This window comes from Culex quinquefasciatus, chromosome 2 (assembly GCF_015732765.1).
Source record: "Culex quinquefasciatus strain JHB chromosome 2, VPISU_Cqui_1.0_pri_paternal, whole genome shotgun sequence".
In the NCBI taxonomy this organism is placed as follows: domain Eukaryota; kingdom Metazoa; phylum Arthropoda; class Insecta; order Diptera; family Culicidae; genus Culex; species Culex quinquefasciatus.
Genome location: NC_051862.1, coordinates 101,268,487 through 101,292,933, shown reverse-complemented (window position 1 = coordinate 101,292,933; position 24,447 = coordinate 101,268,487). Strand labels below are relative to the sequence as shown.

Sequence of the window (24,447 nt, the reverse complement as noted above, 5' to 3'; positions counted from 1 at the left end):
ATATTATTAAACACAATCGCGATGATGCAGGAAATAATTTTGGATGAAAATTCTTATGAGAATATGAAACGCGAAGCATTATACTGCATAAACAAAATATTAGAAGATATCAACATTCTTCTATCAAATCAACATTATATTCTTCTCATAGCACGATAGTTTCAAATTACACGGTTTTAATATTTAAAATGTATATAGAACTGGCCAGTTCACACATAAACTATCCTTAATAAATAATCGTTAAGATTTAAAGTTTAGCCAGTTCACACATAAACTATTCTTAATAAATAATCGTTAAGATTTAAAGTTTAGCCAGTTCACACATAAACTATCCTTAATAAATAATCGTTAAGATTTAAAGTTTAGCCAGTTCACACATAAACTATTCTTAATAAATAATCGTTAAGATTTAAAGTTTAGCCAGTTCACACATAAACTATTCTTAATAAATAATCGTTAAGAATTAAATTTTAGCCAGTTCACAAATTAATTATTGTAAAAAAAAAATTATCGTAAATTTTAAATTTTATCAACTAATTGAAAATATTAAATATGTTTCATAAACATAAAATAATTCAACGATTTGTAAAAGAAAAATGTCTCAATTCAAAGAAGACATTGCATTTTGGAACAAATATCATTTAAGCGAAAAATAAAAAAAAATGAAGTGTAGGAAACTAGAACGATTTAATTAGAATTAGACCAACTTTACGGAAATCAATGGATCAGAAAATAAAAACCCAAAGGTTGAGAACAATAATAATTACCAAACGGCCTAACTAACGCAAAAAAAAAGACATAAAACTAACAAGAATAATAAAAATGCGAGCCAAATAACAAAAGGTCTAAACAAGTATGTACGAATCGAATGACTGCGATTGCATGATTGACGCTGTATGGACAAGGAGGTGCACCCCAGCATGTTTCAAAAGAGTGTGGTTTTGATTCAATTATCAAGTGGTGGTATAGAACACATTTTTGTCACATTTATTAATAACTATTTTTCTTTTCCAACAGATTCAGTCCCACCTTCGAAAGGAAAGGGGAAGATAAGATTTTGTATAAACAAAATCCGGATACATTCTACAGTTAATAGCATTTTTTTGGTGATAGACAGGACTTTGACTACGACAAAATATGGCTACTAAAAAAAAGAGGTTGCGCATTTTCAATAACCTAAGTTTTTGCAGAATGTGCGCAACCACAATACGGGACAAATTTTCTCGATTTAAAAAACGATTTCAATCTACAAGTAATTACGTTCAACTTAATAAATATAAATATTAAATGTGATGGATTTCCCTCTCGAATTTGTCGCGATTGAATTAAAAAGTTTTTAAATATATAAATGATGCATTGAACAGCCAATATATGGACTAATCGTAAATTGAAATCGGTTTTTAACGGAACATACTTATATGTTTCAGTTTGACATTTAAATTTACACTGACACATCATCAGAAGATTCGCATGCTACTAATGCTTTTCAGGCGGACAAAAATAGCGACCATAATAAACTAACAATCAATAACCAGAACTTACTAACGGATGCAATTAGAGAATCTGACGAGGAATCACAAGACACAGCGGTTACTATTTTATCGAACGAATCTAGCGACAACTCCTCAGAAGAAGGCGAAAAGGATGAGATGAAATCTACGAAGATGAAGACGATGAGGCGAGAGAAATCAACAAAAATGAAATAAAACTATCAGGACAAACATAAAATATTAACAAACAGAATTTTAACAAACATTAAAATAATAACATATTAACTTTGCATGAAAAAAAAACTTTTGAACTAATAAGATGATTAACATACTAAACATAAAATAACATTGCCTTCAAACAATATAAAATTGTTTTATATGTATTATAAAATAATTTTCTATTTTGCGTTATATATCAAATTTTAACTGTTGATCACAATGTGTTGAAAAAAAAAAAACAAAAAAAAATATATCAAGGAAAATTTTAAACAATTATATACAAAGAATCACAAACGGAAATTTATTTGTGCTCGACGAAGTTCATTCAAAATATTATATTATTAAACCTTTCTGAAATGATACATTCAAAGAAACTAGATCAAACCAAATATTGTAATTCTCAAATAAATCAAACAATGAAAACAAAAACATTATAAAATTGTAATTGAATTACAGATAATCGATTCGAATATATGTTCAACCATTATTATAACTTACATGTGCCAAGTTACACGCAAAATGAACATTCGAAAAAAAAATGTAATCAGATTATAAAAAAATGTAAAGAGACAACTTTTATCTCGTAATGTAAATTATGTTCATTTAAAATATATATTAAACAATAACTACTTATATTCAGTTTTTCTAAGGATATTTACATTTTTTTAATGCCACAGTTCAGTTGAAAATTATTCCATGCTAGTAATTGTCAGTAAAAATCTACTACCAAAATTAAGAGGTTATAAGTACGAGTTTGATCTTATAACATAAATCTAATTATAAAAGCTTAATACTTTTGCAGTGTCAATGCGAATGCAAATATGTTTCTCATTTTCAGCGAACTAAAATATGCAAAACTCTCAGAACAAAATGCACAATTTCCTCATAACCAAAAGTAGCCAATAAAATGATCATAAAATTATGAACATTTAAGAAATAAAAGGCCACGAACATGAGTAGAAAACAAGTCTCGGATCAAGGTTTCTGATGACTAAGTGCTAAGACCTGAGAAGCATACACAAAAAAAAAATAACGCTGAAAGAAAAAAAAGAATTCAAAAAAAATTATATAATCAAAAATGATAATCAACATATTTAGAGGCTAAGCATTGCACAAGTTGAAGCACAATAAGATAAACCAAAGAACTTAATTCAAATCAAACTCACATTTATAATTTCCGTCTGTCGTGAAGAAAATAAAAGACAAAAAAACATTCCTTGATCATTATTACAACTGAACTGGTATGCATAATAAAAAAATAAATAAAAATAGTAAATAAGTGAACTATGCAAACAAACCAAAGAAGATACACCAAAATTAAGGATGAGAGGCCAACAGCGCGAAACCAACTATGGTCATCATCTCCACACCTGCCAAAGAGTTTGCAAGTCAATCCCAGAAGACGAGTACTCACTGCGGAGGTATACGGACATCAGACGAAGCAGCCTACGAGCGGTACACAAAAATTACCAATATCAAAACACCAAGGATAGAAAAAAAAAGTTTAGCTTTTTGATAAATCTCTCTCCACTTCTTAATTGTAGAACAGAAGAATCAATCTATTGTAACACAAGTTGTTAACAGAAAAATAAGATCATAAAGGAACAAAACATTGCATCCTAAGAAACATTATATCGAACCATCCTTGAAACCAACAATCAACTGACAGTAGATGATCACCTATTCTAGATGAACATCTAGCTGGGAAGTGTGGGGGTATGTAGCGACCCACATTTTTTTTTCACCTTAGATGAAATCCCCGACGCAATAATGTGCGATTGGACTTTGATCCATGATGAGGAGATATCATCCAGTGGTGAAATTAAAGAGAACCGTGAAGTCGCTCAAATCATAATTAGTCTACAGCCAAATTACCCCCAGGGGAACTTGGCCCAGTTAGCATAACTTCACAGTTCTCTTTTCAAGATCAAACGAAGGGCCGGCTGAGGCGATGTCGTTTGTGCGTTCGGGTTTTCACACGCGCCAAAAACAGATGGCCCATGCGTGAGCCGATAGGAGATCGAATCTAATTCACTTGCTTATGCCAGAGGGAGAGAGAGAGATAGAGAAAGGGAGAAGAAGGACAATATGCGACACTTCGGGTTTTGACTCGTTGACCAATCAATTAGGACATGGAGGGGATAATTACCTCACCCGCTAATTGATTGGTCAGAAGGTTTCGGCAAGAAATCCGAACCCAAAAAAGATTCCAGGAATTATGGGGATCTTCAAAGTCCTCAAATGAACGAAGAGGTCACTATAAAAGGCGATCGAAAATCTCGATCGGGGCTCAGTTTGTTCAGTCAGCGCAGTTCAGTATTCAGTATGTAGTTCAGTTCGGAGTTCAGTTCGGTGTTAGTCACAGTATGTAGTTCAAATTTTGCCCTCAGTTAATTCTCGGTAATCCCAGTGTTCTCAGTTCAGTAGTTTAGTGTCAGTTTTGGTGTTTGACTTTTTGTAACTCGTTAAACTTTCTCAATAAAAAGTTAGGAAAAGTGATCGTGCCCGCGTTTTTCACTCTAATCAAAAAAGAAATTCCAGTGTTTGAAAAATATCGGGTGGACGGCGCGATACAGTAGTATTCCACCACTTGGAGTGGCCGGAGGCCCCGGGGATGTTCCGATAAGGGAACATTTGCGGAACCATAAGAGTTGGGGCAATATGGGTATCAAACTTTAGGGATTTTGATACTGGACATGGAATTTGACATTTTTGCAGTAGTGGCCACCACCTGGAGTGGCCGGAGGCCCCGGGGGATGTTCCGATAAGGGGACATTTGCGAAACCATATGAGTTGGGGCAATATGGGTATCAAACTTTAGGAATTTTGATACTGGACATGAAATTTGACATTTTGGCAGTTGTGGCCACCACCTGGAGTGGCCGGAGGCCCCGGGGATGTTCCGATAAGGGGACATTTGCGGAACCATATGAGTTGGGGCAATATGGGTATCAAACTTTAGGGATTTTGATACTGGACATGGAATTTGACATTTTTGCAGTAGTGGCCACCACCTGGAGTGGCCGGAGGCTGTTCCGATAAGGGGACATTTGCGGAACCATAAGAGTTGGGGCAATATGGGTATCAAACTTTAGGAATTTTGATACTGGACATGAAATTTGACATTTTGGCAGTTGTGGCCACCACCTGGAGTGGCCGGAGGCCCCGGGGATGTTCCGATAAGGGGACATTTGGCGGAACCATAAGAGTTGGGGCAATATGGGTATCAAACTTTAGGGATTTTGATACTGGACATGGAATTTGACATTTTTGCAGTAGTGGCCACCACCTGGAGTGGCCGGAGGCTGTTCCGATAAGGGGACATTTGCGGAACCATAAGAGTTGGGGCAATATGGGTATCAAACTTTAGGAATTTTGATACTGGACATGAAATTTGACATTTTGGCAGTTGTGGCCACCACCTGGAGTGGCCGGAGGCCCCGGGGATGTTCCGATAAGGGGACATTTGGCGGAACCATAAGAGTTGGGGCAATATGGGTATCAAACTTTAGGAATTTTGATACTGGACACGAAATTTGACATTTTGGCATTAATGGCCACCACCTGGAGTGGCCGGAGGCCCCGGGGATGTTCCGATAAGGGGACATTTGCGGAACCATAAGAGTTGGGGCAATATGGGTATCAAACTTTAGGGATTTTGATACTGGACATGAAATTTGACATTTTGGCAGTAATGGCCACCACCTGGAGTGGCCGGAGGCCCCGGGGATGTTCCGATAAGGGGACATTTGCGGAACCATAAGAGTTGGGGCAATATGGGTATCAAACTTTAGAGATTTTGATACTGGACATGGAATTTGACATTTTGGCAGTAGTATTCCACCACTTGGAGTGGCCGGAGGCCCCGGGGATGTTCCAATAAGGGGACATTTGCGGAACCATAAGAGTTGGGGCAATATGGGTATCAAACTTAAGGGATTTTGATACTGGACATGAAATTTGACATTTTTGCAGTAATGGCCACCACCTGGAGTGGCCGGAGGCCCCGGGGGATGTTCCGATAAGGGGACATTTGCGAAACCATATGAGTTGGGGCAATATGGGTATCAAACTTTAGGGATTTTGATACTGGACATGAAATTTGACATTTTGGCAGTTGTGGCCACCACCTGGAGTGGCCGGAGGCCCCGGGGATGTTCCGATAAGGGGACATTTGCGGAACCATAAGAGTTGGGGCAATATGGGTATCAAACTTAAGGGATTTTGATACTGGACATGAAATTTGACATTTTGGCAGTAATGGCCACCACCTGGAGTGGCCGGAGGCCCCGGGGGATGTTCCGATAAGGGGACATTTGCGAAACCATATGAGTTGGGGCAATATGGGTATCAAACTTTAGGGATTTTGATACTGGACATGAAATTTGACATTTTGGCAGTTGTGGCCACCACCTGGAGTAAAAACAAAAGTAGTGTGTGTTAACTCCGTGTAAAAGGAGTGTCAAACTAATAAGTGGGTTCGTTTGACAACAGTTGGTGTCAAACCATCGGGGTTTCAGTGTATCTGACAATTGTACCAACCTCATAAGATGAAGTGCTGCTCCGAAGTCTTCGATAGTTTGAGACTCACTCAGTGCGATGGCCACCTTCTCAACACCCCCGAGGGGAGCAAGTGCATCCCTAGCTTTACTGCCAAACAGTTTTTCCAAATAATTTGGGCCGTGGGATGCAAGTAAGCTCTGTAGAAAGGATGCTGTTTCTTCCACTGGGGGCCGCTTAGCTGAAAAAAAAACATTAATGTTTTAGCAATTGAAAAAAGCACGCCCAAGCCTCCCAAAAAAGGTGGAGCGGTTACTTCAACTCGCTGGTTCTCGGTCATTACTCAACCAATCGGGACGATTCTTGTTTCCAGTGATTTGTAAGAATGTCTAGATGATCCTAAAATTTTGCAGAACTTGATTTGAACAAATCTGTAATTTATGTGACCGAAAACATCGTTCCACCTTTTTTAAAAAGACTGCCTTTTTTGGCGATTTTTTTTACACGCGAAAAAAAAAGTTGGAACGATGTTTTTGATCGCAAAAATTACAGATTTGATCAAATTAAGTTCTGCAAAGTTCTAGAATCATCTAGACATCCCAACAAATCACTGGAAAGAAGAATTATCTTGATTGGTTGAGTTGTGCCCGAGAATCATTGAGTTGAAGTTACCGTTCCAAATTTTTTGGAGCTTTGGGCGTTGGAATGTTAATTTGAGATTTTATAATGTACCGGCCGTGCAGAGCCTCATGTCTTCATCGTAACCATCTGAACAATCTGGAGCACCGTCGCAGAGGTATTGAATAGAGATGCAATTTCCGTCCCCAGGACATTTGAACGGCTCGTAGGGATGACATGCTTCTGGAATTGAAAAAATAATACAGTTGTGTGAATAAAATGTTTTCTTTATTATTAGCATTAGCATTAGCATTTGGAGGACGCCCCACCACCGGAAGGCTCCACAACGCTTATCCCACTGTTTGGTGTGGTTGTGTTAGACCCTCATCCGGAAGAATAATCCAACACGGGAGATACCATGTCTTCATCTTTTGATGAGTGTGTAATACAACCCAGGGCATAAGGGGGTCCAGGCCGGGTCCAAGCTATCCTCAAGGACTGGAAGGATCGTTAGTAAACACCTATCTAAAGTGCGCAAGGACCCCTACGTCACCTTAGTGGTATAGATGTTTGTAGGGAGGTTTTGGACTCAATGTTAGTAGGAGAGGTAGAACTCTAGGATACACCTCGAAAGGTGTTGCGGGTTGGTTGTAACAGTATTCCTAATTTCAGTCTAGGCTCACCAAGTCGCCATGGCCTAGTGGTTAGCATTTTTGCTTACCAATCCAAAGGACGGGAGTTCAAACCCCGCCTCCAGCGACTTAGATTTTTCGTTCATATTCAGCATTTCTAGTATTTCTAGGTCCTTAACTTTCTCGATGGGAGCAGATGGGAATCGAACCCAGAACCATTCGCTTACAAAGCGAACACCGCAACCATTCAGCCACGGCCGCTCCATGTTTTCTTTATTATTAAGATAAAAGTACAACTAGGAATTCTGAAACGTAATTCAATTAGAATCGTTTACGTATTCCGTTTCAAACGCAACAACCGGTACGTATACGGAATCGGTTGTTGCGTTTGAAACGGAATACGTCAACGATTCGAATTGAATTCCGATTGAGTTAAATGGGAAGTGATGCACAGAAAGTCACCGCGGGTGGAGGTGAGATATGCCGATGCGGACGTTCATAGAGATATCCACGCGCGAGAGTGTGTTAGTTTGTAACAAATTTACACGCATACATAGGCAAATCGAGTAGAATGATTCGTCTGTCAAAATCAGCTGTGTTCTTTGTTATACCACGAGCACGTGGTAAACAGCTGGTTTTTACAGACGATTGATCTACTCGATTTGCTTATGTCTGCGTAAAAAAAGTGTAAACAAAATCAGCTGCTTGGAATTCAGCCAATCACAATCGTTCAAAATCAAAACAATACTTTAAATACAAATACTAACACAGAATCGTGGTGTGCGTGAGAGAAACCGTGGAGATCTCTATGATCATCAACAATCAAAAGGCGGAACATATGGTATGTTCTGGTTCACTCGCTGGAAGAGGAGACACGTATAGCCTGTTCATTATGATCGAGTTTCGCAAAACAGCGATTGGATAAGATTGGAACCTGTAACCGCTAAAAAGTAAGATGTTAGTATTTCGTGAGTGCCATCACCAAATAGTTCGAGGAGTGCAACAACGAGTTGCCTTTGTTGTCGCCCTGAAGCTTAGCACGTCTGGGCATTCGGAAGGAGTACTGAATAGTAACAGCTGTTCTTTTGTGCTGGCGCCGAAGTTGGTGTCGTAGATTTAGAACGCATCAAATCTCAACCGAGCAAAAGTCTTTTGTTGTTCCAAGATCCCACCACCCACCACTTAAAACAACACCGCTCGCTTTAACACTAAAAACCAGACTAAAGACCTCTCTCCGAATTGCGATGCACGAATCTACTCTCCCGATACCAACGACCCGAAGCGCACAAACACACACAGAACTCTCTCATTACTAGGTCTATTCCCGTACTTGCAGAATTGCAGAATTTCTGCAGCTTCTGCAGAATTCTGCAGCCAGCATAAGTCACTTTTTTGCAGCACGTTCCCGTACTTTTCAGCTCGCTCTCTTCATCTCTCTCTTTTGCAGAAGTTCTGCAAGGAGAGAAGCGGAAAAAATTTTGCCTGGGTAGCGCGTTCCAGTACTTTTTCTGCAACATTGTACACAGTTGAGTGGATTTACTCAAATTGGGTATTATTTTTTTTTAATTATTTCAAAATATTTAAAAAAAAAATGGTTCACAAAAAAAGTAATTGAAAGAAGATTACCTCTAGAACTGGGACATTATTGTTTTATGCAGCACAACATTTTATTCAAAAAATCAAGGATTATCATTTATTAAGTAACTAGAAATTAATTATGCTTAGGTAGAAATCATATATAAGAAACAACTTTAAAATTTTACTTTAGGTAAACAATTTTACAAATGAGAGTGGCAGGTACGCTTAATAAATATGATACATATAGCGTGTCCCAAAAAAACACGAAGTCGAGGAATTCAATGTGCTCAGTTCTCAAATGATAGAAAATCATGTTAGAAACAACTCTCTCATACATAAAAACTTTCGGAAAAATTGTTTACCACGTTCCCTGGGCATTTTTTTGAAAAAAGTCAGTTTTTTCGACAATTTCACAAAATCTGCTTAGAAAAAATGGAAAATTTTAAAATTTCAAATAGCCTATACCATTAAATGATGGTCTGTGGTCCAATAAACAAGTTAATGTATCGATTTGGCCTTTTAAAACCTTGTTTTTACTTTCCCGGTAGCTTTTATGTCGAAAAATACGAGTTTTTGCTTTACTTTTTTTCAATCTTTTCCCTCGGTATTGAACACAAAAATTTCCTCATATGTGAAAATACATGCATCTTGTAGGAAATTTTCCGCCGAAGATTTTCGTCTAAGCAACTTTGAAGTTTCATCAACTCTGAGCTGAGATATTCCAGTTTTTGTGAAGAAAGAATATTGAATATTTGAAAATGTTGATATTAATCATCATTGGCATACAATATTAAGGATAATTTAAGCCTAATTTGAAGTGCGGCTGTATCGCATCTGTTTTTAAACATGATTGGTTCATCCTTCAATACTAAGGGCCACCTGGTTTTGTTTTCTCATGGCACACTACGTGCTAAATCAATGAATTACTTTTAGCAAATAACTCATATTTAGAGCATTTTGCATTTAAACCAATCGATGCACGTTTGCTGTGTTTCCATGGCTACAAATAAACAAATAACAAATCGATGAATCTGTGCTCTCTTATGCTATCTAGATAGGAAAACCAGTAAGCTTAGTACAAGAGCACAGAGGCATCGAAATATATGGTTCGATTGTACGGGGTTGGCAATTGTCCACGCTCCATCCAAAAAAGTTTTTTTTATGGACAATTGACCATGAGAAGGGAGGAGCTGAGATTTAAAAAAATGTCTACGTGATTAATGGATGGATCCCTATAGAATAAATTCCAAATATTAGTGATATTTTTAATTTACCTGAACATCGGATTTATCAACAGGAGTTATAAGAAGGAGTGTAAACGTTACGTTGTGGTTCAGATCACGGAAATGCGTACAATTGAACCTTATATTTGTTATTTGTTTATTTGTAGCCATGGAAACACAGCAAACGTGCATCGATTGGTTTAAATGCAAAATGCTCTAAATATGAGTTATTTGCTAAAAGTAATTCATTGATTTAGCACGTAGTGTGCCATGAGAAAACAAAACCAGGTGGCCCTTAGTATTGAAGGATGAACCAATCATGTTTAAAAACAGATGCGATACAGCCGCACTTCAAATTAGGCTTAAATTATCCTTAATATTGTATGCCAATGATGATTAATATCAACATTTTCAAATATTCAATATTCTTTCTTCACAAAACTGGAATATCTCAGCTCAGAGTTGATGAAACTTCAAAGTTGCTTAGACGAAAATCTTCGGCGGAAAATTTCCTACAAGATGCATGTATTTTCACATATGAGGAAATTTTGTGTTCAATACCGAGGAAAAGATTGAAAAAGTAAAGCAAAAACTCGTATTTTTCGACATAAAAGCTACCGGAAAGTAAAAACAAGGTTTTAAAAGGCCAAATCGATACATTAACTTGTTTATTGGACCACAGACCATCATTTAATGGTATAGGCTATTTGAAATTTTAAAATTTTCCATTTTTTCTAAGCAGATTTTGTGAAATTGTCGAAAAAACTGACTTTTTTCAAAAAAATGCCCAGGGAACGTGGTAAACAATTTTTCCGAAAGTTTTTATGTATGAGAGAGTTGTTTCTAACATGATTTTCTATCATTTGAGAACTGAGCACATTGAATTCCTCGACTTCGTGTTTTTTTGGGACACGCTAATGATACAAACAAAGGTTTTATATAGAAGGGACCATAAATACATGTTTGATAGCAGAATGTTTGAAAGATTATTCAGGATAACATAAATAAATTATGACTGGATGTCACATGTAAGAACAACGGCGACGCAGTAAAATTGACAAATAAAAATTGATCACAAACTCAAAAAATTTGACACACATAAATTAAGAGGCAGTATTTGTAAATATTGCTCGGTTTGTTCTAGAGGTCGTATCGAGGTGCTTCGATTTGGATGAAACTTTCAGCGTTTGTTTGTCTATACATGAGATGAACTAATGCCAAATATGAGCCCTCTACGACAAAGGGAAGTGGGGTAAAACGGGCATTGAAGTTTGAGGTCCAAAAAACATAAAAAATCTTAAAATTGCTCGCATTTCAGTAAAACTTCATCATTTCCAACTCTCTTAGATGCATTCGACAGGTCTTTTGAAGCACTTCAAAATGAGCCATAGACAACTAGGATTGGTTTGACTTTTTCTCATAGCTTTTGCAAATTACTGTTAAAAATGGATTTTTTTAAAACCTTAATATCTTTTTGCAACAGCCTCCAACACCCATACTCCCATAGGTCAAAAGTTAGGTAATTTCATGGACTATAAGCCTACGGTAATAATTTTTTGGCCAATCGTAGTTTTTCTCATAGTTTTTCGATTTTTCTATAACAAACTTTTTACAACGTTAGTTTTTGCCCTGCGGACTCCCATAGCGGCACTTATTGGTATCAATTTTACATAAATGAACTAAGCCTGAAATCTTTAACATAAAAAATCGTTCTCAAGAAAACCAGACATAAAAAAACTACCCCAAAATCATTTATTATTACAACTTATAATAAAATGCTTAATTGGGTCCTAAAATGAAGCTCAGATTGCTGATATTATTGTTTACAGCGATAAAGCTTATTTTTCTGATTAAAATGACCCTTTGTGCGGCCACAAAGAGTTTAAAATTGATTTTTAAATTAATTTAGAAAAATTAACCTCGCAGTCCTTCTTGACAGAAAAGCTCCTACTTGACAGCTCGTTCCAAGGGGACCATAGTTGATCCACCGAAAAAATGTTGTCTTATCAAAAAAAAAAATTTGCATTAAAATGAAAAAAAAAGTGATCAGAAATGGTTTTAAATCGTGTTTTTTACCGTTGTACATAAAAATTTACATAGGGCTTTAGTACCCAATTTCACCCAACTTGCAGATTTTATGTAAGCGTGTAGTCAACATCAATCACACCAAATTGCAGTAACTTTTCAACAAGAAAGAGAAGAGAGAGCTTGCAGAAAAGTAAGGGAACGGTTTTGCTGCAACTTCTTCCTCTCTCACTGCAGAAGTTCTGCCTGAGACAAAAGTTACTTTTATTGCAGAAAAGTACGGGAACGCTCTGCTGCCGTTTTTGTGCAGGATTGCAGAATTCTGCAGTACGGGAATAGACCTACTATCTCACGCGCCGCGCGTCCCCAGCACGACACTCAACGGACGCCGACTACACACAACCCCATCGACGCACCAATACAGTCGCACCCGCGCTGCTGGTCTATTTCATAGCACACCGACGTCGTCTCCTTCGTGTGCGTCGACGCTCGTTCGAAATTCGACACTAATAATTCAAATGGTCATAAATGGTTTCTCTCAAATACCTCGCACTAATTCCGATATTCCAAGCCATTTCTACGGAATAACATAACGTACACGCTCTATCTGCGACAGTTGGCAGTTCCCTTTTGTTCTGGTGCCGAAGTTGACAGCTTGTGTTGGCAACGGGCGAGCTGCCTGTAGTGAGATATAGATGTCGCCCCCTTGGTTTTGATAGATTTCAACATGGTTTCTCGAAGTCGACATAAAAGGGCCGGAAAGGGACCATCCATAAACCACGTGGACACTTTATGGGGGGGGGGGTATGGCGATTGTCCACGATCCATACAAAAAAGTTTTTTTTTGTATGGACCATTGTCCACGAGGGGGTTACAGATTCCCAAAAAAGTGTCCACGTGGTTTATGGATGGTCCCAAACCCACGAAATTCAAAAACAAAGCAGAGTTCAACAGGGATTGGAGGAACTGTAATTCTGCCAAAGGCTAGTGTAAACAAACTGTCTATCCTGCTCACGTCAGTTGATGTTTACATTAGGACCGATAAGAATAGACTGTTTGTTTACACTTCGTTTGGAACAATCGGCTTAAGTTCGGCTGGTTAACCTTTTTACATTCGTACCGTACCGTTTCTAGTGTACCGTTTGTAAGGACGTATGTAAGGGAGGCCGAACGCGACTTCCGAAAGGTTAAGCAAGTAAGTAAATGTTAAGAATAAACAATATCTGCTCAGTTAATTTCGCAATTTTCAGTGTAAGAACCTACATCTCACCCTTGCTTTGAGTCAGTACGAGCAGCACGCTAGAACGCGCTTTGAGTGTTCGTGCCAGGCATGCACACCTTCTTTTCCGGTTACGCATTTTAACTCGGCCGGGGGTGGTACATTAAGTAGGGTTTGATGTAAAACTTATTGTTATTTACTGTGTATTGTTTTCTCCTGAAATCTTCCCTATTGTTGAGTCTGTTTATCTGTTGCTATTTCTTTTGTCGCGATGTTTTGTTACAATTTTTGGTTCTTAGCATGTTATAAAAGTTTACCAAAAATACAATAGTAATATTGTCCGTTTCTCTCGGAGGTACACGCCGCGCGGCATTTCTGAGTGTGCCGCAGACACTGTTGCCAGCGATTTTCTGCACTTTTGATGCAATAAAAAACATTACCGGCAACAATGACGTGCAATTCGAAGAAGAAGGTCAACAAAAACAAAACGTACAGTATGGGATTTGACAGCGCGCATTTGCCGAAAGTGCGGCGCGTCGTTTAGAGGCTGGTATGCCGCGTGTCCTTTTCGGGAATACGCGCAATATTTGTGTTAATCCTTTAACATTCCATAGATTGAGTAAGGGCTCAAACCTCACTTGTTTGAAAAAAAAAACTCACTTAATCCACCTATGTGGTTGATGCCTTCCTCACTTTTTACCAACAATGGGTAATATGAGTGGTTTGGACACATATTTCAGCTATTTTTTAGGTCCAGAAAAATAAGTACACAGATATAACGTAAGTCATAACTTGAGACAGGGTTGCCAGATTTTCAATTATGTGGGCTCGTTTGAAAGGTCTCTTGATTACCTAACCAACGATGGGTCGGATGATGGTTTCGGACATCGTTTACATACATTTAAGTGAGATCCGGCTTCAAAAAAGTACATAAATATCACTTAAGTGGTCATAACTCAAGGCAGGGTTGCCAGATCATCAATTATGTGGACTCGTTGGAAAGGTCTCTCAATAACCTAACCAATGATGGGTCGGATGATGGATCCGGACATCGTTTACATGCATTTAAGTGAGATCCGGCTTCAAAAAAGTACATAAATATCACTTAAGTGGTCATAACTCGAGGCAGGGCTGCCAGATCTTCAATTATGTGGACTCGTTAGAAAGGTCTCTCAATAACCTAACCAACGATGGGTCGGATGATGGATCTGGACATCGTTTACATACATTTAAGTGAGATCCGGCTTCAAAAAAGGTGCAGGTGGTTATGTTCTACATGACCAATATGACAAAGAACTTTGTACAAAACTCCTAAAAAATATTCTATTTTATTTTATATTTTTAAAACATTGCCTATGTATTTAATCCTAAATAATTTATTCCTATAAAATGTTTTCAATCTTTGGCACCTCTGTGGAAATAAATTGCCAAAACAAGTATGGTTCGGAAAATGTCCAATCAAAATGGTAATTTTCATGTCCAGTATCAAAAACCATGAATTTTGGTACCCATATTGCCCCAAGTCGAATAGTTCGATTAATGTCCCCCCGGTAGAACCTTCCCGAGGGCAATTGCCACTCCGGGTGTGGCCAATCCGGTCAAAATTGTCATTTTCATTACCAGTTTCAAAAACCATAAATGTGGATTCCCATATTGCCCCAAGTATGGTTCGATTAATGTCCCCCCGGTAGAACCTTCCCGAGAACACTGGCCACTCCAGGTGTGGCCAATCCGGTCAAAATGGCCATTTTCATTACCAGTTTAAAAAACCATGAATTTTGATACCCATATTGCCCTAAGTCGTATGGTTCGATTAATGTCCCCCGGTAGAACCTTCCCGAGGGCACTGGCCACTCCGGGTGTGGCCAATCCAGTCAAAATGGCCATTTTCATTACCAGTTTCAAAAACCATGAATTTTGATACCCATATTGCCCAAATTTGTATGGTTCCGTAAATGTCCTCCCGGTAGAACCTTCCCTCAGGGCAATGGCCAATCCGGGTGTGGCCAATCCTGCCAAAATGGCCATTTTTATCACCAGTATCAAAAACCATGAATTTTGATACCCATATTGCCCCAAGTCATATGGTTCCGTAAATGTCCTCCCGGTAGAACCTTCCCTTAGGGCAATGGCCACTCCGGGTGTGGCCAATCCAGTCAAAATGGCCATTTTCATTACCAGTTTCAAAAACCATGAATTTTGATACCCATATTGCCCCTAGTCATATGGTTCCGTAAATGTCCCCCCGGTAGAACCTTCCCCAGGGCACTGGCCACTCCGGGTGTGGCCTATATCCTATAAATGTGGTCCCAAGCCCATTGCCCCAAATCATTCTGGTCCGGTGACCGTCCTTACAATCTTCATAAGAACAGAATTCCTCCCAATTTAGTGCACAAACTGTGTCTTTCAATGTGTGCGTGTGTGTGTGTGAGCAATAAAATTACCACCGTGGATCCGCTTTTGTCGAAACCTCGTAAGGCACTGAATTTTTCTGAGGCTATCTGTTAGCTTAAATAGTTCGCATGAAATGTGGCAACATGGTGCAAATTTTGCCTCCTCTCCTGTTTACGTGGAACTGTCACGCGAGAATGTTGCACCACTGTTGCCACATTTCATGCGAACTATTTAAGCTAACAGATAGCCTCAGAAAAATTCAGTGCCTTACGAGGTTTCGACAAAAGCGGATCCACGGTGGTAATTTTATTGCTCACACACACACACGCACACATTGAAAGACACAGTTGGTGCACTAAATTGGGAGGAATTCTGTTCTTATGAAGATTGTAAGGACGGTCACCGGACCAGAATGATTTGGGGCAATGGGCTTGGGACCACATTTATAGGATATTGGCCACACGCGGAGTGGCCAGTGCCCTTGGGAAGGTTCTACCGGGGGGACATTAATCGAACCATACGACTTGGGGCAATATGGGTATCAAAATTCATGGTATTTGAAACTGATAATGAAAATGGCCATTTTGACTGGATTGGCCACACCCGGAGTGGCCAGTGCCCTCGGGAAGGTTCTACCGGGGGGACATTAATCGAACCATACGACTTGGGGCAATATGGGTATCAAAATTCATGGTTTTTGAAACTGGTAATGAAAATTGCCATTTTGACTGGATTGGCCACACCCGGAGTGGCCAGTGCCCTCGGGAAGGTTCTACCGGGGGGACATTAATCGAACCATACGACTTGGGGCAATATAGGTATCAAAATTCATGGTTTTTTAAACTTGTATTGAAAATGGCCATTTTAACCGGATTGGCCACACCCGGAGTGGCCAGTGCCCTCGGGAAGGTTCTACCGGGGGGACATTAATCGAACCATACGACTTGGGGCAATATAGGAATCAAAATTCATGGTTTTTGAAACTGATAATGAAAATGGCCATTTTGACTGGATTGGCCACACCCGGAGTGGCCAGTGCCCTCGGGAAGGTTCTACCGGGGGGACATTAATCGAACCATACGACTTGGGGCAATATAGGTATCAAAATTCATGGTTTTTGAAACTGATAATGAAAATGGCCATTTTGACTGGATTGGCCACACCCGGAGTGGCCAGTGCCCTCGGGAAGGTTCTACCGGGGGGACATTTACGGAACCATACGACTTGGGGCAATATAGGTATCAAAATTCATGGTATTTGAAACTGATAATGAAAATGGCCATTTTGACTGGATTGGCCACACCCGGAGTGGCCAGTGCCCTCGGGAAGGTTCTACCGGGGGGACATTAATCGAACCATACGACTTGGGGCAATATGGGTATCAAAATTCATGGTATTTGAAACTGATAATGAAAATGGCCATTTTGACTGGATTGGCCACACCCGGAGTGGCCAGTGCCCTCGGGAAGGTTCTACCGGGGGGACATTAATCGAACCATACGACTTGGGGCAATATGGGTATCAAAATTCATGGTTTTTTAAACTTGTATTGAAAATGGCCATTTTAACCGGATTGGCCACACCCGGAGTGGCCAGTGCCCTCGGGAAGGTTCTACCGGGGGGACATTAATCGAACCATACGACTTGGGGCAATATGGGAATCCACATTCATGGTTTTTGAAACTGGTAATGAAAATGGCCATTTTGACTGGATTGGTCACACCCGGAGTGGCCAAACCATGAATTTTGATACCCATATTGCCCTAAGTCCTATGGTTCGATTAATGTCCCCCCGGTAGAACCTTCCCAAGGGCACTGGCCACTCCGGGTGTGGCCAATCCGGTCAAAATGGCCATGGCCACTCCGGGTGTGGTCAGTCCTGCCAAAATGGCCATTTTCATTACCAGTATCAAAACCATGAATTTTGATACCCATATTGCCCAAATTTGTATGGTTCGTAAATGTCCTCCCGGTAGAACCTTCCCTCAGGGCAATGGCCACTCCGGGTGTGGCCAATCCTGCCAAAATGGCCATTTTCATTACCAGTTTAAAAAACCATGAATTTTGATACCCATATTGCCCAAATTTGTATGGTTCCGTAAATGTCCTCCCGGTAGAACCTTCCCTCAGGGGAATGGCCACTCCGGGTATGGCCAATCCTGCCAAAATGGTAATTTTCATTAGGGACCATCCATAAACCACGTGGACAATTTAGGGGGGGGGGGGGTAAGCGATTGTTCACGCTCCATACAAAAAAAGATTTTTTTTGTATGAACAATTGTCCACGAAGGGGGAGGGGGGTTGAGATTCCCAAAAAAGTGTCCACGTGGTTTTTGGATGGTCCCTTACCAGTATCAAAAACCATGAATTTTGATACCCATATTGCCCAAATTTGTATGGTTCCGTAAATGTCCTCCCGGTAGAACCTTCCCTCAGGGCACTGGCCACACCGGGTGTGGCCGATATCCTACCAAATTGTTCCCAATAATTTCGGTATTCCGGTGACCGTTCTGGCTACCGTCAATAACTTCTTGGACCTCCTCTCAAGTTCGTGCACCACCTGCGTGTGTGTGTGTGTGTGTGAGCAATAAAATTACCAACGTAAGGTCCGTCTTTGATGAAAGTCTGATGGACACTAAATCCTCCAGAGGCTAACTTTTAGCTTAAATAGTTTTCACTGCATCTACGCAACAGAAACAGAATGTCACGCCGAGGGCTTGCGACGGTAACGCTACATTTTCGAAAAATTTTGCATTGACACCGCAGATAGAGCTTTAAGACAAAGTCCTTTGTCAAAAGTACATAAATATCACTTAAGTGGTCATAACTCGAGGCAGGGTTGCCAGATCTTCCATGTTGAGTACTCGTTGGAAAAGTCTCTCGATTATCTAACCAACGATGGGTCGGATGATGGATCCGGACATCGTTTACATGCATTTAAGTGAGATCCGGCTTCAAAAAAGTGCATAAATATCACTTAAGTGGTCATAACTCGAGGCAGGGTTGCCAGATCTTCAATTATGTGGACTCGTTAGAAAGGTCTCTCAATAACCTAACCAACGATGGGTCGGATGATGGATCTGGACATCGTTTACATACATTTAAGTGAGATCCGGCTTCAAAAAAGTACATAAATATCACTTAAGTGGTCATAATTCGAGACAGGGTTGCCAGATCTTCAATTATATGGACTCGTTGGAAAGGTCTCTCGATTACCTAACCAAGCATGGGTCGGATGATGGATCCGGACATCGTTTACAAGTAAGATCCGGCTTCAAAAAACTACATAAATATCACTTAAGTGGTCATAACTCGAGGCAGGGTTGCCAGATTTTTAATTATGTGGACTCGTTGGAAAGGTCTCTTGATTACCTAACCAACAATGGGTCGGATGATAGTTCCGGACATCGTTTATATACATTTAAGTGAGATCCGGCTTCAAAAAAGTACATAAATATCACTTAAGTGGTCAAAACTCGAGACAGGGTTGCCAGATCTTCAATGTCGTGAACTCGTTGGAATGGTCTCTTGATTACCTAACCAACGATGGGTCGGATGATGGATCCGGACATCGTTTACATGCATTTAAGTGAGATCCGGCTTTAAAAAAGTACATAAATATCACTTAAGTGGTCATAACTCGAGACAGGGTTACCAGATCTTCGATGTTGTGGACTTGTTGGAAAGATCTTTTGATTACCTAACCAACGATGGGTTGGATGATGGATCCGGAAACCGTTTACATGCATATAATTGAGATCCGGATATATGTGAAAACACATTTTTATACATAACTTTTGAACTACTTATCGAAACTTCAAACAATTCAATAGCGATGTATGGGACCCTAAACCAAGTCGAATGCAACTGGTTCGATCAAAATCGGTTCAGCCAGTGCTGAGAAAACTTGGCAAGATTTTTGAACACATACATACATACACACACACACACACACATACACACACACAGACATTTGTTCAGTTTTCGACTCTGAGTCGATATATATATACAGCGAAAACCACACACCACACCCCACGAAAACAGCATGGAAAAAAACAAAAGTGCTCGGATCGGGCTCAAAATTTTTCTGGGGGTTCCCTGGCCGAAATAATTAGACCCGTATTTTTTTGTTTTTTTGTTTGCCGATTTCAATTGTCTTATACGCAAATGAAAGGTGATAAGTTGACCTTTCAAAGAAAAATAGTAACAAGTTTCAAAAATCTAGACTAACATATGAAAAGGGCGTATGAAACTTTAAAATGCCGTTTTGACGGTGTCTGGACCAAAGAGCCTATGTCTGGAAATATTTTTATCGGATTCCCTGGACATTTTTACAAAATATTCAAAAAAATGGGAGGAGTTCATTAACAGGATTCCGAGATATGATTTTTTCAAAATAAAATCCGTGTTTTTCGACGCGCCGCGCGCAAAAACCGAAAAAAGACGAAATCGGCAAAAAATCAACGTTTTTCACTAAAACTGCGATAACTTAAAAATTTCAGCGATGACCTATACATGTCTGGGTACCAAAAGTTGCGTCTTTCAATTACGAAAATTTTGGTACCCAGACATGTATAGGCCATCGCTGAAATTTTTAAGTTATCGCAGTTTTAGTGGAAAAAGTTGATTTTTTGCCGATTTTGTCATTTTCGTGTTTTTGCGCGCGGCGCGTCGAAAAACACGGATTTTATTTTGAAAAAATCATATCTCAGAATCCTGTTAATGAACTCTTCCTATTTTTTAGTATGTTATGTAAAAATGTCCGGGGAATATGATAAAAATATTTCCAGACATGGGCTCTTTGGTCCAGACACCGTTAAAACGGCATTTTAAAGTTTCATTCGACCTTTTCATATGTTAGGCTACATTTTTGAAACTTTTTACTATTTTTCTTTGAAAGGCCAACTTATTACCTTTCATTTGCGTATAAGACAATTGAAATCGGTTAAAATGGCAAGGAGTTATGATTTTTTGAAAAAAGTGGTTTTTGCGAAAATCGACGAAAATGGCCATTTTTTAGACCACTAAGACCCTAAGACGGCGTAGGTCACCCTAATGGCCAAACAAAAAAATACGGGTCTAATTATTTCGGCCAGGGAACCCCCAGAAAAATTTTGAGCCCGATCCGAGCACTTTTGTTTTTTTCTATGCTGTTTTCGTGGGGAATTGCTGTATATGAAGGTGGGTCTTCGAGCTTTTAATAAAAAGTTCATTTTTAGAGCAGGATTATAGCCTTACCTAAGTGAGGAAGGCAAAAAAGGGTGAAGATTGAAAACAATAGACAGTAAAAGAGAATTTATTTTATAAAAAAATCAAGTATCCATAGTAAGAGAATGATGAGCGTATTGTGAAGAATAAAAATGAGAAGCTAGATGTATTAGATGTAAAATTAGACAATAGTTAATAAATAGAGATACAAAACAAGCTTAGATTATAGTAATGATAATTTGTAGGACAGATAAAGAATTATTCAAATAAATAAATTCGCATAAAATCAAAAATGATTACGCGAATGATAAATAGACTTGATATTACTAGTACATTAAGGAAAAGTATATTTTTAAGGAAAAAAAAAACAAAACAAAGTTTGTTACAGAAGTATCAATTGATAGAAAAGAGTGGAAAAGCTTTGAGAGATAAGAGAATCAAAAGTTAGTAAAATTAAAATCAAATGTTGGATATTAAATAGAAGAATCAGTGAAGAATTGGGAATCAGAAGAGCAAAAATAAAAATAGGAGATGTTTCAGGTACATCCACAGCAGTTGACTCAACATACTGCGAATCAAAACAATACCGTCTACAATCACAAATTACTTCCCTTTCCCACATTGTCGCGCCCCTTTCTTTTAGCCGTCTCGACTCTGACCCGCGGTGGTCAAAAGTTTACGATCCGTTTCCACAGGCCACCAGCTAGGTCATCATGAAAACCAAGCCAACGTGGAGGTAAGAAAATAGGACACTTGCAAGGAACCAGAGCTATACTGTCCTGATCAAGATAATTCGGATGATCTAACAGAACTACGGATGTAGTTAGTTACGCTCCTTCCAGGATGTTCCTTACGTGGACGTCAACCGAAGAGCACGCAACAAGGTTAGTGCCATTGCATGCTCTTAGGTATCAATCCTTGGCCTGCACTGCCGTTCTACACATAATTGTCCCATGTCAGTTTTGGACGATTTTGACTTTATGACATTTTTAAGTTTAGTTTGATGTGAACTTTAAGAAAAACACATAAAATCTGGTACTTTATTCGGAAACTCATTGATAACAACACCAAGTCTGTTTATCCCATCGTTAAACTTCTACGCATAATTGTCCCACCAAGTATTTTCCTACACGGAATCATTAGTTTTACTAAGCATTATGTCTTATTTACCTGTTTTATTGCAAGAGAATCACAAATGAGGGTGATAAACTGCTGACTGGGGCGATTAGGGACACATAGGGCGAATAGGAACTCACGGGACAAATATGCGTAGAAACACAGAAATCGGTCGAAAAATTTCAATCGCGTTTTTTCTCAGTTGCACTTTTTTGAACATGGGACAATTATGCGTAGAACGGCAGTGCATATCTGCTCAGTTAATTTCGTATAAAAAATGCAAAAAATCTTGAACCAATCCCATCTCCACAGTCTTAAAGACTACTTTCAGCAACTATTCAGTACTCCTTCCGGATGCACAGACGTGTGAAGCTTCACACGCAAAACGGACATTAGGTATAAATTTCTAATTTTTAGTATTTTTTGAACTTATGTTCTAGCTTGTCAAATTATACCTAAAAATTAGTATTTTTTTCTTCCTAAAATTTAGGATTTTTTTAGAACATTGAAGTACTTCTTAAAAATTCCTAAATTTTAGTATTTTTTTAGTTTAAGAATTGTGATTCACGTTTTGACATGTCAATGTCAAAATAATTTCGCGGCTGTGAGTTTGTGTTCCGTGGTGCTGCTGTTAATTTTTAAATTGTGGGAAGTGGCAAGGTAAGTTTTGTGCCGGGAGTCGATCGGGAACTGATTTCGAGTTGGGTTCGGCTCTTCAAAATCCGACGCGTGGCACAGGTCTCCCAGGATGGGACAGAGGTTCCGCCGGGGCATCGCTGGATTTAGTTACGTAGCTTTATTTATTTTTTAAGGGAACCGCCTATTGAGTGCCAAGGAGGAGGACGGTACATTCAACGCCCGGCGGGATTAAAAAAGCCGCGGCTTCCCTCTCGTACCCTCGAGGGCGTATGTTTGCGGAAGAGCTGGAAAGGGGTAATATAAAGGAACCCCAACCGTGCGATCCATAGAGAAGGCGAATGGAAAATTGTATCCAGTTTCAGGTTGGTGGTAAAGGTTAAGCTTGTTGTGATTTGGTTGGGCGTTGCGGGTGTGTATATGTGCGAGTGTGTATGTATGCGTGTGTGAAAGTGCGTTTGTGCCCGTGTGTGTATGAGAGACTGAGAGTGAGAGGGCGAGGGTAGAGGAAGAGAAAGTGGGAGTGAGAAGAGGAGAGGTAGAGAAAAAGAAGGGAAAGAGAGAGAAAGTGGGAAAGGGAGAGAGGGAGAGAGAAAGTGGGAGGGAAGAGGGACAGAAAATGTGGTAGAGGAAGAGAGCGTTAGGGTGAGGGTAGATGAAAGAGAGAAACTAAAAGAGAAAGAGAGAGAGAGAAAGAAAGAGGGAGAAAGAGAAAGACAGAGAAGGTGAGAGTGAGAGAGAGAGAGAGGGGAAAAGTGAAAAAGAGAGAGAGAGAAAGAGAGAGAGAGAGAAAGAGAGAGAGAGAAAATGAGAGAGAGAGATAGGGGGGAGAGAGAAGGTGTGAGAGAGAGAGAGGAAAAAAGTTAGAGAGAGAGAGAGAGAGAGAGAGAGAGAGAGAGAGAGAGAGATAGGAGTGTGTATAAGTGAGGAACATGAAAATAGTGCTAGAGAGAATAAGGCATAGAGAGGAGAGAGAGCTTTGCTCGAGGAAGAAAGAGAGAAATGAGACAGAAAGTTGGAGAGGGAGAGAAAGTGTGAGAGAAAGGAAGGAGACAAAATGCGGTACAGGGAGAGAGGGAGGAGAGGAAGAGAGAAAGTGGGAAAAATAGATAGGATGGGAGAGGGAGAAAAAGTAGGCTAGAGAAGAGAAGAGAACGCAAGCGCAAAATAGATAGAAAGAAGAATAGAGAGAGAGAGAGAGAAAATTTTAAAAACCCTAAATTTCAAACATTCTCAAACTCCACTAGTAAAAAACTTCAAATATTACAATAATAAAATATCAACAAAAAAAATTATGAATATATTCAAAAACTAAAGCAGTACATTATTCCAACATTAAAATATTAAAATATTGAAATACTTGGATTTAACATAACAAACTATGAAATTATTTAAACATAAAAATATTAAATATTAAAATATTAAAATATTAAAATGTTAAAATATTAAAATATTAAAATATTAAAATATTAAAATATTAAAATATTAAAATATTAAAATATTAAAATATTAAAATATTAAAATATTAAAATATTAAAATATTAAAATATAAAAATATAAAAATATAAAAATATAAAAATATAAAAATA

The 24,447-nt window shown here is 39.0% G+C and overlaps 1 protein-coding gene across 1 annotated transcript in view; it reads right to left on the bottom strand.

Annotated features, from left to right (window-relative positions):
* The window catches only part of LOC6052539 (IDLSRF-like peptide), a 62,076-nt gene that overhangs the window by 15,174 nt on the left and 22,455 nt on the right, over positions 1-24,447 (bottom strand). Inside the window, exons 2-3 of the mRNA XM_038252478.1 lie at positions 6,942-7,070; positions 6,252-6,450 (exon numbers count right to left, since the gene is read on the bottom strand). Coding sequence (XP_038108406.1) covers positions 6,252-6,450; positions 6,942-7,070 — 328 coding nt within the window. The remainder of the gene's footprint in view (positions 1-6,251; positions 6,451-6,941; positions 7,071-24,447) is intronic.